This window comes from Hyperolius riggenbachi, chromosome 5 (genome assembly GCF_040937935.1).
Source record: "Hyperolius riggenbachi isolate aHypRig1 chromosome 5, aHypRig1.pri, whole genome shotgun sequence".
NCBI lineage: Eukaryota > Metazoa > Chordata > Amphibia > Anura > Hyperoliidae > Hyperolius > Hyperolius riggenbachi.
In genome coordinates this window covers 222608616-222622018 of record NC_090650.1, presented here as the reverse complement: position 1 = coordinate 222622018, position 13403 = coordinate 222608616, and the positions used below count along the sequence as shown (strand labels likewise).

At 43.2% G+C, this 13403-nt stretch overlaps 1 protein-coding gene across 3 annotated transcripts in view; it reads right to left on the bottom strand.

Moving 5' to 3' along the window:
• LOC137518608 (dynein axonemal heavy chain 5-like) overlaps nt 1-13403 on the bottom strand; it is a 553928-nt gene that overhangs the window by 506118 nt on the left and 34407 nt on the right. For all 3 annotated transcript variants that reach the window (XM_068236692.1, XM_068236695.1, XM_068236693.1), the window contains exons 3-4: nt 1260-1357; nt 542-730 (exon numbers count right to left, since the gene is read on the bottom strand). In XM_068236692.1, the coding sequence (XP_068092793.1) occupies nt 542-730; nt 1260-1357 (287 nt within the window). The remainder of the gene's footprint in view (nt 1-541; nt 731-1259; nt 1358-13403) is intronic.

Here is a 13403-nt window from a genome sequence, read left to right as displayed (position 1 = left end):
ATTTGCAAAAAAAACCAAAAAAACCAAAAAAAAACTTTAATAGATAAATATAGCAAGGTAAATTTATGGTCATGCCACACCAGACTCAAAGCACTTAAAAGCTGCAGCCATTACAGACATGTTCAATGGGCCACCCTGCAGTGTTAGGGAGTCTTGCCCAAGGACTCCTTACTGAATAGGTGCAAGGGCTTGTTATAGAATAGATACTTGCTTCAGCCAGGATTCAACCCCTCTTATGTCAGAATTATGTGGTCTCTTATATGGTCTCTTATGTCAGAATTGGTAATCTTACACTATCCAGATTTCAATTAGCAAATCTTGCCACTAGATAGGAGAGAGCATATAGATAAGCTTTATCTGTATAGCAATTTTACTATTGTTGGTAAGCAGAAAACTGGCGCTGGTCAATTAATGTAAAGTTCTGCTTCACCTTGCTACTAAGTTCTACTTCTCAACTTTAATACAACTGTATACCTGCAAAGAAAAAAATACAGTTTGCACTAGGTGGCACTGTAGCATTACTATAGAATGCTGATTTTACCTTTTCATCAGAAATAAGGAAGTCCTCCACTTCATTTTCACTAATTCCCAGGCCATCAGCCAGTTTGGAGACCAAATACTTGTGCCTCGCATCCAGTTGGGCTCTCCTCTCATCCTTCGTAACTTTTGCAAGCTTAGCCATTTCCTTTCTAGCTTCATTAGAAAGTACATTATTCTTTTTTCCTGCAGGCTGTTCAAAGAAAAAAAAATAAAGCTACATAAACACTTGTACAAGTTTTACAGATTGGGTCTTCAATTTTAGAATGATGACAATGCATACATGCTATAGGAGTCCTGGCCAAGCACTGTGTTCTGTTTTATGAAAGCAGGGGGGTAGGCATGCAGGGCCGGTTCTAGCTACAATGGGGCCCTGGTGAAAAATTAACTTTGGGGCCCCCCTAGCACAGCCCCCCAGTAAATTCACCACCCTGGGCCCCCGAGCTGCCCGCCAACCCCCCCCCCCCCCCCATCACACAATATCATTAGGTGTCCATCATATGTCCTAAGAAGCATTGTTTGGGACTCCATTATTCGCTTTTGTTTTTAGCCTACAAATGCAGAATGTACACAAAGCAGAGTCTTGCTCAATGCTCTGGACTTCATCTCTTCCTCTTTCTTTGCAGGCATGAATAGGGTCACCATAGCTGGAGAAGAGGGGGACACCAGACTCAGTAGTGTAGAAGTTGTCACAGCGTATAGGTAGGCACAAAGCCACTCACTGGGATTAGTGTAGTAGGAGATGATACAGTGTTGGCAGATCCAGGCACAACACTTGGTCTTTTCGCAGCACCTCGTCTCCTCTGACCTTTTGCTTCTTCTAAAAAAAATATATAAAATAAAATGTCAATGTTTACTTAAAGTTGCAATGTTTGTGACAGCAAGAACAAGATATTAAAGATATTATACCATAAATATACAGTAGATGAGATAGTCAACACAATTACAAAACAAAATGTCCAGAACTAGTCAGGGAGCACTATTCACTTACCTGTAACCATCCTCAGCCAGAATAAAGTGTTCCATGCTCACTGTGCTATCATAGCTTTAAAGGGACTCCGAGCAGTGCAGAAACTATGGAAAGATGCATATCATTTTAAAGCTCTCTTTCTCCTCTTTCCAATGATAAATAAACAGCTGCCCTACGCCTTTTTCGCTATTTTCGCGATTGAAATTGCCGCGGCCGCGATTTCAATCGCGAAAATCGAGGAAACTAAAAGGCGTAGGGCGACGATTTAGGTGTCACCAGAAAGAGGAGAAAGAGAGCTTTAAAATGATATCCATCTTTCCATAGTTACTTGTATTACTCAGGACAACACTTTCCCCAGTGTCAGCAGCTCTATTCAGCAGAATGGAGCTGCTGACTTTAGGAAAAAGTCACCCTGAGTAATACAATGTAACTATGGAAAGATGGATATCATTTTAAAGAGAACCCGAGGTGGGTTTGAAGAATATTATCTGCATACAGAGGCTGGATCTGCCTATACAGCCCAGCCTCTGTTGCTATCCCAAACCCCCCTAAGGTCCCCCTGCACTCTGCAATCCCTCATAAATCACAGCCACGCTGCTGACAAACAGCTTGTCAGAGCTGGCTGTGTTTATCTCTATAGTGTCAGTCTGCTGCTCTCCCCGCCTCCTGCAGAACTCCAGTCCCCGCCTGCATCCCTTCCCTCCCTGCTGATTGGAGGGAAGGGAAGGGGGCAGGGACCGGAGCTATGCAGGAGGCGGGGGAGCAGCTGAGACTGACACTACAGATGTAAACACAGCCTCACAGCACGGCTGTGATTTATGAGGGATTGCAGAGTGCAGGGGGACCTTAGTGGAGTTTGGGATAGCAACAGAGGCTGGGCTGTATAGGCAGATCCAGCCTCTGTATGCAGATAACATTCTTTAAACACACCTCGGGTTCTCTTTAAAGCTCTCTTTCTCCTCTTTCTAGCGACACCTAAATTGTCGCCCTACGCCTTTTAGTTTTCTATATTTTCGTGATTGAAATCTCGACCGCTGCAATTTCAATCGCGAAAATAGCGAAAACTAAAAGGCGTAGGGCGTCGGTTTATATATCATTGGAAAGAGGAGAAAGAGAGCTTTAAAATGATATGCATCTTTCCATAGTTTCTGCACTGCTCGGAGTCCCTTTAACTGTAATATCAAAAGGCGCTCATACAGCCCCACTTGACTTTGAATCATTGAAAATAAGGATACTCATGCACACTATGTACTTTGTAGTACTTTTTAGTCATTGTGGAAACAGGTATTGACTACCAGTCACCCTTCTAATTGCATATATATAACTACACCTCTTGTTTCCCCCCTATTCCTTCAGATTGTAAGCTGGCCAGGGCAGGGCTCTCTCCCCCTTTTGTGTCTTGGAATTCATTATACATTTTATTCATTATGTTACTTTTGTCACTGCCATCAATTCTATATTTTGTATCAATTCTGTATTTTGTCACTAATTATGTATTTTGTGTACTGGTATATTCAATGTGTCTGTATTATTATGTACCCTGTGTTCGTTTCGTACTTTGTACAATGCCACAGAATATGTTGGTACTCTATAAATCAGTAATAATAATACATATGATAGGGAATGTATCACTTTCTGGACTTGTTGATGTACAATATTCCACCCTCTGCCACTTCAACCTCCCACCCCCATCATTGATCTGTGGGATTCACATACGCCAGTTTGTGAAGGCGAAGAGGAACTGCAGCACTGAAAGTGTGCCTGAGCATGAATTGCATTCAATGTGTAGATTTGATAGAGGATATTGAAAATGAGGAACTTCATGACAGCCTTATGACAGAAGGTGAACTGAATTGTTTAATACCGTAACAGCAAAACAAACAGCAAAGGTGAGCCAAGGCAGGTCGCTACAACCACTCCACTCCCAGGTCGGGAGCAGGACACCAGCAAGCCATATGTATTGTAGAAGAGAAGAATCCCGCTGCACCGACCGTGGAGTAAAAGTCCGATTTTTATAAAGCAATGTAGACAAACAGCATAAACCAGTTCACGTGTATCTGAGCTAACTCATGGCTCCTTAATCATAGTTGAACAAAAAGCGCTGGGCACCAGAACGTCTGCTTCCAGTATTTATTCAACAGGTTGCACACCAAGTTACAATCAAGCAAGGATTAGTTGGTCTAACCGCTGTTTCATGGGAGAACCTGCTTCTTCAGCATCCTTTGGTTTGAGGAAGCGTGTTCTCCCGCGAAACAGCTAATCCTTGCTTGTTTGTAACTTGGTGTGCAACCTGTTGAATAAATTCTGGAAGCAGACATTCTGGTGCCCAGCGCTGTTTGTTCTACTGTTATGGATTTATACTGATCTGCTCACAGCACATTACTGTCCCCGCAACAGGATGCTGTGCACTAGCCAGCATCGAGTGCCAGCAATCCTTTACCTCTTCTACTAATGGAGTTGTTTAAGAGTAAGCAAGGTAAGGTTGGTGAAGTGGGAGAGAAATTGAACGATTTGAAAGATTTCTTCATCAAACATGGTAAACACTGGCACCAGTTAAGAGAGGTTATGACTAAACACTGTGGGTCATGCAAATGAATTGTCCTTCTGTGCAATTCATTGTATGTCATTGGGAATTGATGACTGCTAGAAGGGCCATAAAACACATGTATGTAGGTCTAATTTTCCAGTCATTACAGTTAAAATCATCAATAAATGATCAGAAGTATCCTTCATCATCTCTCCAGACTAGGAGCATGTTGTAACATTACCACTCATCATTACACATAAAACAACTTTCCCATAGAAAGAACTCCAACCCATCTCTAATGAATTAATTTCTGCCAAAGTCTATAGACTTTCATGTTACCATTCACACTACAGTGTGCGTTCCTGTGCGTTGCGTTATAAAGTGGAACATCCTAGCACATGACGCACGCACTTGTGTGCATTTTTTTCATTGGAATGGAAGCCATTGCCATATGCAATTTAGTGCGCTGTGACATGCCCTTCCATGCGTTGCATCTCCTACCTTTTAGCAGCATCACTTGGAGCTCCATATATGAGATGCAATGTAAGTCTGGTGGTCTGGTAGTCCTTTACTACCTCAAACTTACTTCCACACAGGTTAGGAGAGAAGGAGAGGCCTTTGGACAAAAGGGAGAGATACTGTACTGTATTGTACTTATTTATTGTAACTCCTGGTTTGTCTCTGGGGAGCAGATTTTTTTTTTCAAAATTAATTTTGTCCGTCACTTTCCTGTTGGAACTTTAATTTCTCTTGGTGCTACTGCCGCTTACCACCTCGCCTGGATAACATGGTTAAATCCTACATCGTTACAGTGTTTTCATCCATAGGTCCCATATCTCAGGAAACACATAATTCTCTATAGGGCCTATTTATAATGTGGTGACTAGCTGCCGTAAAAGTGCTGTTTCTGCAAAAATAACAACACTTTTGTGCCAACCTGTAGAAATAGTACACATATAGAAGTGTTAATTAGCTGCTCCAGTGCGTCACCACTGTTTCTTAGTTCCATCAGTACCAAATTCTGTATTCATGCTATTTATAAACACAGGGGCGTCTCCAGCCATTTTGTCACTCCAGGTGAGAAATCCTGTGTCCCACTCCCCCGTGATTGCCCCCCAGCCCCATACCCCCCACCCCTGTGGTGAACCCCACCCCCAAGACCCCCGAAAATCATAATGCAGCAGCGTTTCACCAGAAAATCAGAATATACACCCATACCCATTGCGGCATAGGTTCACCAGAAAATAGTTGTAATGCAGCAGAGCCTTTCATCATAAAATATACTTATTGCGGCATGCACTCACACACACACACACACTATACACACACGCACACACACACACACACACTATACACACGCACATGCACACACACACACTATAGACATGCACAGTACACTCACTATACACACGCACACACACTATACACACACACACTATACACACGCACACACACACACACTATGCTGTTACCAGTGGAGGACTGGGACCTTTTGGCCTGGGGGGAAACACAGACTAGAGGCCCGTTATCATGACAGCCTCAGCCCAAATTATGTCACACATTCACTCCATGTCGTATATGCCAGTAATCACGTGGAGTGCCAATGCGGAAATACAGCAAGGACACTCTGTGAACAGTGTGACAGGTAAAGTACAGGCATCGGGGGGCACAATACATTTTGAGGGACAACGCCCGGGGTTTCTGTCTTGTCTATAATTCGTGGTTATCGCACGCCATGATTATCACACCTGACAACCACATTGGCCCAAGATTTCCCAATATCTCAGATTGATACATTCAACCAATTTCCACCCAATTTTTTTTATCCGATTCGCTAATATCAAAACGGTTGGTCGATCGGCTGTCAAGTCAACAGAAGTATGGCCACTGTAATTCCCTCAAGGCCAATCCCCCCCCCCCCCCCCACACACCTATATTTGCCTCACCAGGATTGCACTTTTATTTAGCTTTCCTGTATGACAAGAAGACACAAACACCCAGCACTAGGGGAAGAGGGAAACAAAGGTGAATGAAGGAGGCTGGTGCACACCAAGAGTGCTTCAGAGCGCTTTTCAAATTTACAGCGATTTGAAAAGCGCTGGGCTAATGTTACCCTATGAGGGTGTTCCCACAGCAGCGTTGTGATTTTTTTATATCGCAAACATGCTGCAGGTAGCATTTATTGGAGCAATTCTTTTAAAAATCACTTCACAAAGTCGCATTCGCAAATTGCTAACACTTTGTCGTGCACTAGCCCAGAGAGAGGAGGGGTGGAGTGAGACTGAGAATAGCCGGAGATGGAGCAGAGAGCTGATCTGTATTGCAGTCCCACATTACACAGAGGCTTGTTGCTGGTAATAGGACTGTTGTCCCTGCCAGTCTCTTACACAAGTCAGAAAGCAGCCATCCTGGAGTCTAGGGACTGTCAAAACTTTTCAACCTGTTTAACACCTTATCTGCACATGCAGTCATTTTAACAATGGGGAGAGACCAGACAGATTTTTTTCCCATGGACCTTCCTCTGCATCATGCTGTGTATATTTACCAGCTTGCCTGCCCTCTAATTGCACTTTTATCAGCTAGCCTAGTGTTTCACATTGCTTTACAACAACAAACCTGAATACACCAGACACAGGACCAGCACTAACTCACTTAATAAAAGGCAGCGGGGAGGGGCAGTCCATGCCTGGCTGCTACACTCAGTCTCTACATCCACCCAGTTATCAGTAGTAGAGAGAGATGAACTGAATGAATCAGTGAATTAGTTAAGAGTGAAGAGTCAGGACTCAGGAGCTGATGCTGTACTGGTAGCCTTCTCTCACTGACTCATTACTGTGGTTCTTTGAATCATTTAGCTGAAGGAACTTAATGAATCAGTCAGTGAATCAGTTATGAGTCGAGTCAGGCACTGCTGTTAGCTGCTACTGCTGTAAACTCATACCTGAGTGAGCTGAGAGGCATTTCTTCTCTCACTACTCACTGCAGCAGTGCTCCTGCCTCCTCCTGCCGCTCTAGGCAAGAATTTATACCTGCCTGGTGGTTGAGACCCCTGTGTATAAACAGGTGATTATCATGAAGGCCATTTGTAGATCACCAAATACTTATTCACCACTTTGAAAATAACACCCTTTATTTCTACTCTGCTCCAATGAAGCCAATACTGTTCTCCACTATTCATCACTTTTTGCAAGTGTCGACACTTTAAAAAGTGGTAAACCTCAGTAGCTAAAATATAATTTAATAGCCCCTTTTTTTCTGGTGATAAGGCTGATTACCACTTCTGAACCAAGGGTTAATTCAAGTAAATGGAACTTCTAATTGCCACTTTAGAGTAATTATAATAGGCACTCCACACTACCTCCCCGAGAACAAAGAACTGGTGGTGTGCAATGTGCAGAGGCATACTAATAGCCCCTGCTACCCCAGCAGTTGTGGGTTGGGGGTCCCATATCTCTTTCCTATCCTATATTACTTAGCAGAGAAGCGCAGGAGAGATGTACCTACTTCTACTGCCAGGAATCCCTGTCTCCTCTTTGCAGCTACATGATGTGCAGCAACAGAACTCCGCTTCTTTTGTTCTCAATGAATGTCACATGACTTGCATTGGGAGCCACAGGAAGCAGAGCTATGCTGCAGAACACTGCATGGCTGCACAGGAGAGAGGAGTGCCCAGAGCTGTAGGCAGGTAAAAGGAGACTTTTGACTTTTTGATGAATAATACATAACTTTAATATTTGGCAGTTGAACAACAGATACGGGTGTGTGGTAGTTTTTGAGTTAAAAGGAGAGGGCTGGGGAGGCATACTGGCCATACCTTTATGGGAAGGCGGGATATACAGGCCACACTTGAATATAAAGATTGTGGGGGAGGCATACTGGTCAAACTTGTATGGAACAGAGGGGAGGTATACTGGCCATACTTGTATGGGGGAGGTGGGGAATGCTGCCCACACTTATCATGGGAGCTATAATTGCCACACTTGATACGGGGGCTCAACTGGGAGGGAGGATAGACTATCCACATTTGTTGGCATAGGGGTTGGGGTTTTACTGACAAAACTCATTATAGTGTGTGTGTGTCTGTGTGTGTGTGTGCGTGTGTGTGTGGGGGGGGTTGGGCTTGGGGGTGTTGAGCTATGCAGCTAAACTTGCTTATTGTTGGTGAATAGACCTTGGGGGGGGAGGGGCAGCACTTTTGTAGAGATTGTTATGTAATGTTGGGAGCAGGGGAGTAAAAACAGACCCTGCAAGGGATGCAGCCTCAGGGGGGCTAGGAAGCTGCAGGGGGCCTCGTGGGGGTAACCTTGCAAAGAAACAATCCAAGGAGACAGCACCCAGGGATAAGTATCTGGGAATGTGCTGGTGCCTAGCTTCAACCGCATTGCTCAAACAGTCTTGGTACAACCAAAAGTAAAAAAGAGGCGGCACAACAATGGCTGCAAAACGTTGCTTGTATTGTGGAACAGTGATACTACATGTTATGTAGTGTCACTGTTCCGCAATACAAGCAAAGTTTTGCAGCCATTGGTGTGCCGCCTCTTTCCTACTTTTGGCCTTGTGAGGGTAGAAGTTTCTTTTCCCTGTCCTGAGAGGCTGACAACTAAGGGCACAGGGATCCTTCAAGCTTTCTGCTCTCTACACAATTGTTCTAATGACTGCATCAGCTCAGCCACTGATAACAAATCACACAAAATGTTGTAGACAAAGATTGTAGACAGTCTCTATTCAGTGTGCAGCAGGCTCTTGTGTACAGTGCCTGCCCCCAACCTCTCTACCCCTCCTCAAGTGCTATGTATTCTAGTGATGCTGGAGGAGTATGCAGAGCCAGTTCTGCTCCATCAGAGGTGGACAGAGTATAATAAGCTGAAGCTGGGAGCACAATCGTCTGTCGGTTTTCTGTATGCATTTTCTGTACACCATTTGTGTCTGTTTGTGTGAAGACATGTACGTTTGATCACAGGAGCTAATGTAATTGATAAAGAAAATGCATGCAGTGCTTCACTGCTGTCTGTTTTTATCTGCATGGGGAAAACACATTCAAGTGTGCACTAGCCAATTGATTAACATTGGTTCTCAGTTTAACTGTGCAGAAAGCAAGGGGGTTGAGGAGGCCCCATCCCTTTCGCAGGGGGGGCCAGTCATTTCTAGTTACGACCCTGGTTGAGGGGGAGGTGTCACCCCAAGTAGTGGGGAGGGGTGTCCTAGAATGGGGAGCACCATTATTTTTTTTCTGGGGGCTTATGGTTCATAGTTACACCCCTTGCAATGCAATTGCTGCTTCTTTATAAGCAAGCCCCATTGCTAGTTGTGTGTTTGATTTACAATGGACTGCTCTTAGTTCAGATTAGTCAATTAGCTGCTAGCTTGTATTGTCTGATCAGCAAGATGAGCCCCATCAGCAAGATGAGCCCCATGCAATGTTGTTAAAATGCAGTGAGGAGAAATGAGGGGTGAGGACAGACCTGCTTTTGTGGTGCAGGGTTACAGCAATGGCAGGACTTCCTTTTGAGAATGATGAATCTTTTGACAGGTAAGGCCTCCCACAGAAGCTGTATATTTTGAGTTTGCACTAAGTTGTATCCCTGGAGTTTACTTTAACAAGCAAAAGTGCATAGCAAAAAAAAAATCTAGACTGGATGTAGCCATGGAGTCCAGGATGCACTAGTTTATTGGACTGACTGGTGAAACACCTGCTTTCTTCTATTGCTGAGCACAAATGGAAACTCCATCATCATTCTTTTAGTAAGGTGCGTTATTAGCAATAAATACTAATTCTCATAATGAGTTGGCATGTTGGCACCTGTCAGTGAGAAAAGGATACATTTTGTTTTGTGGTTTGTTGAATAACTTTATGTTGAAGAAATGTTATTTCATAACTCTCTGTCTCTCATCTTTCTGGGCAAAGCCAGGACTTATCAGCATTCCCTCCTATATACACAGTTCTGAGTCGCATTACTATGCCTGCATCTCTTTCCACTTAACTCCTAAACAACTATACTTCTGATTGAGTAAACCTTGTGGCAGGAACACATTGGGCCTGATCTAATTCACTTTTTTTCCCCAACATTTCTCTTAGGTGATATTTTCACATCTTATCAATAAAATGCCTTTTAAGTCGCCAGCAATCAAGAAAATACTCCTAATAATTTTGACAGAACTTTATCACTTTAAGGTACATACACACGCGTCACCCATCAGGGATCTGGACCTGATCCCCTTGAGCAACATCGCTTACCGGCTGTACAGACACATGTCAGCTATGCTGCTGACAACGCATTCTGTTGCTATGCGGGTGGGAGATGGGGGGAAGGGATGTAGTAGCAGCGTGTGTGTGTGACGCCATGCGGCAGGCAGGGGAGCGGGCACACAATACAATCTGTCATTGCAGGGGTGAATTGATCCACGGATCACTTGCGGGTTGGAGGTCGGCAGCCGCTGCACACAAGGCAGTGGTTATTGGCTGTCTTAGTCAGGCGTACATATAGGCCTTTACTTTTTGGTACTTTTTCAATTGCAGAGTGCTCAAAAGTTATTTTAAAAAGAAGATGAAAAATTATCTCCTAGGAAAAACTTGGGAGAAAAGGTGAATTGGATCGAGCTCATTGGATTAAAGGAAATCTCAAGGCAAATTAAAAAAGGAGTTTAACTTACCTGGGGCTTCTTTCAGCTCCCTGGAGTCATCCTGTGCCCAGCTGGTCCGAGTCCCTCCTATGAGCAGCGGCCACCCCCGCACAGTTGGACGACCACACGCCTCCTCACTACGCTCCTGCGGCTGGGAGCATTCTGTGCATGCGCAGTACAAAGTTGCTACCCGGCAGCGGGAACTGGGTGCGCGAGTGGCTCGAGGCCACGCCTGCACAGTAGCTGCTGATTGGTGGTGACCACAGTAGAAAAAAGATCTAAAAGCTCAACTGTTTAAATTAGCACCAGGGAGTCAACCAGCCAGCACCTGGATCCAACAAGATGCAAAGGTAGCCAAGCAGAGGAAAAGGAATACTGGGTCTCAACCTGGATTTATGCAATATTAGCAAAAACTTTTTATTGTGCCATAGCAGCAGAAAACACAACGTTTCGGCCAGAGGCCTTTATCAGGAGTACACTTGATAAAGGCCTCTGGCCGAAACGTTGTGTTTTCTGCTGCTATGGCACAATAAAAAGTTTTTGCTAATATTGCATAAATCCAGGTTGAGACCCAGTCTTACTTTTCCTCTGATTGGTGGTGACCAGACAGTTTTGCCGGTGTTGCCATTGCTTGCAGGAGGGACTCGGACTGACTAAAATGTAAGAGCAAAAGTATTGGCGTACTGACATACTGCTACTAGATTCTGTGTGATTCAAAACATAAACACGAAATTCCAAAACACAGAGACTAAAAGCTTGCTGTGTCATTAGTGGATCTTTGCCAACAACATACGGTTTGGTTTTGCATGGGTTAATTGTTTTTACATGTGATCTCTGCTTCTGCAATTTTCTGCATGCATTTAGTTGTCATGGTAACCAATGAGGTTTGTACACTTCAGTAATGAACATCTATAATCAAACTCCAATTTAAGCAGCACTTTCATATTTAATATTCAGTAGTAATCTCTGAGATCACCAATGTAGAAATTGCTTTTCTTTTTAAATTAGTTTTGTAAACAAACCTCACTTACTCTTATAAGTTGCAAGGAGAATTAATTGTATGTCAAGTACTTAGATGAATCATATCTGAAATTATGGGTATCTGCCATAGGTATGAAATACAAATAACCTTCAAACCTATCACAGCCTTCATAGATGGCACGTTATGTGTGCATAATTACATTAATACAATTCTGCATTCATAGAAATTTTAAGTGTACATAATGCTTGATAATACTGCTGTGATGTGGCCATCATCTGGCCTTTTTCATCTCCACAGCACTTTATACAAATGAACGGAGATCCCAGTCTTGCACTCATATTGACAAAAATATTGCTTTGCCTGCAATGAAATAATAGAGTTGGCAGTGTAATTTTAAACGAATCTTCCTGGCACTAGACCTGTTCAAAGCTCCTCTTCATGCTGCATCGTCGGTATTTCAGAGGCTCTTCGCAGGAAGTAAGAATACTTTTATTATTAGAGGGTTTGTGTATGTTTTGGAAGGTCTACATGCAGTGCTAGGCCCAGGAAAAGGGGGATGAAAGCAGGATAATGTTATATGAAGGTGTGTGTGGGGGAGAGGGGGGAGAGTTAGGCTTGGGTTGGGGGAAGTTAGTGTTATGCATAGGTAGGTTAGGATTAGTGTGACATATAGGTTAGCGAAGCCGGCAGTAGACTATCAGTACTATAACTGATATTCTAACTATCGACAAAAAAACTAGATCCAGCACCTAAATCAACCAGGTGCCCTTTTTTCATATGTATGTGGGTTGGGTGTGTATGCGTGTGTGTGTGGGGGGGGGGGGGGGGTAAAACCAGATTTATAAGTAGGAATTAGAAACTTAATTATTGTTTTGTTTATAGTTTTTTTTTGGAAAGGGTAAGGGTCAGCTGCATAACGTGCTAAAATGAGTTAAAATGAGTGTGAACAGCAATGGAGTCTGGACATAGACTTTAATACAAAGCCTGCATGCTGTGAATTAGAATAATGTGATCAGTTACAATGCAGTACTGTGAACAGGCCCATAGAGTTGTATGGGCAGTGAGCTGACACGCAGCATTATTCAGCAATGCAACTGAGCACTGTGAGCCTGGCCTTAAAGTTAGACATTTGGTCAGTTACATAGCATCACTTGATGGTATGTAGCAGAGGTCAACAACACTATGACATTCACAGCAATGTACAATGCAGAGCTGTTAAAAATTACCATGGAAGAAGGTATACTGACACCACTACTACTGTAACACATATAAAGTAACAATTAAAAATAATTTTGATACATTTAATTTATAAAAAAATATATATATTAGATTCGCTATTGTACTAAAACTGACCAAATGTCTAACTTTAAGGCCAGGTTCACAGTGTTCAGTTGCATTGCTGGATAATGCTGCGTGTCAGCTCACTGCCCATTCAATTCTATAGGCCTGTTCACAGTATTGCATTGTAACTGATCACATTATTCTAACTCGCAGCATGCAGGCTTTGTATTAAAGTCTATGTCCAGACTCCATTGCTGTTCACACTCATTTTAACACATGTTATGCAACTGACCACTGTGAATCCAGCCATGTAAACCATGATTCCGCCAAAAACATTTTCATACATAACACATTAATGCATTTGTTAAAAATGAACCTATTCATAATACTGTAACATGTTTACTATGGGTTTTTGTAACATCTTTAACACTAACTAGTGCCTTTGAAGGCTGCTTTATAGTAACAACACTAACAAGTTTGTTGCT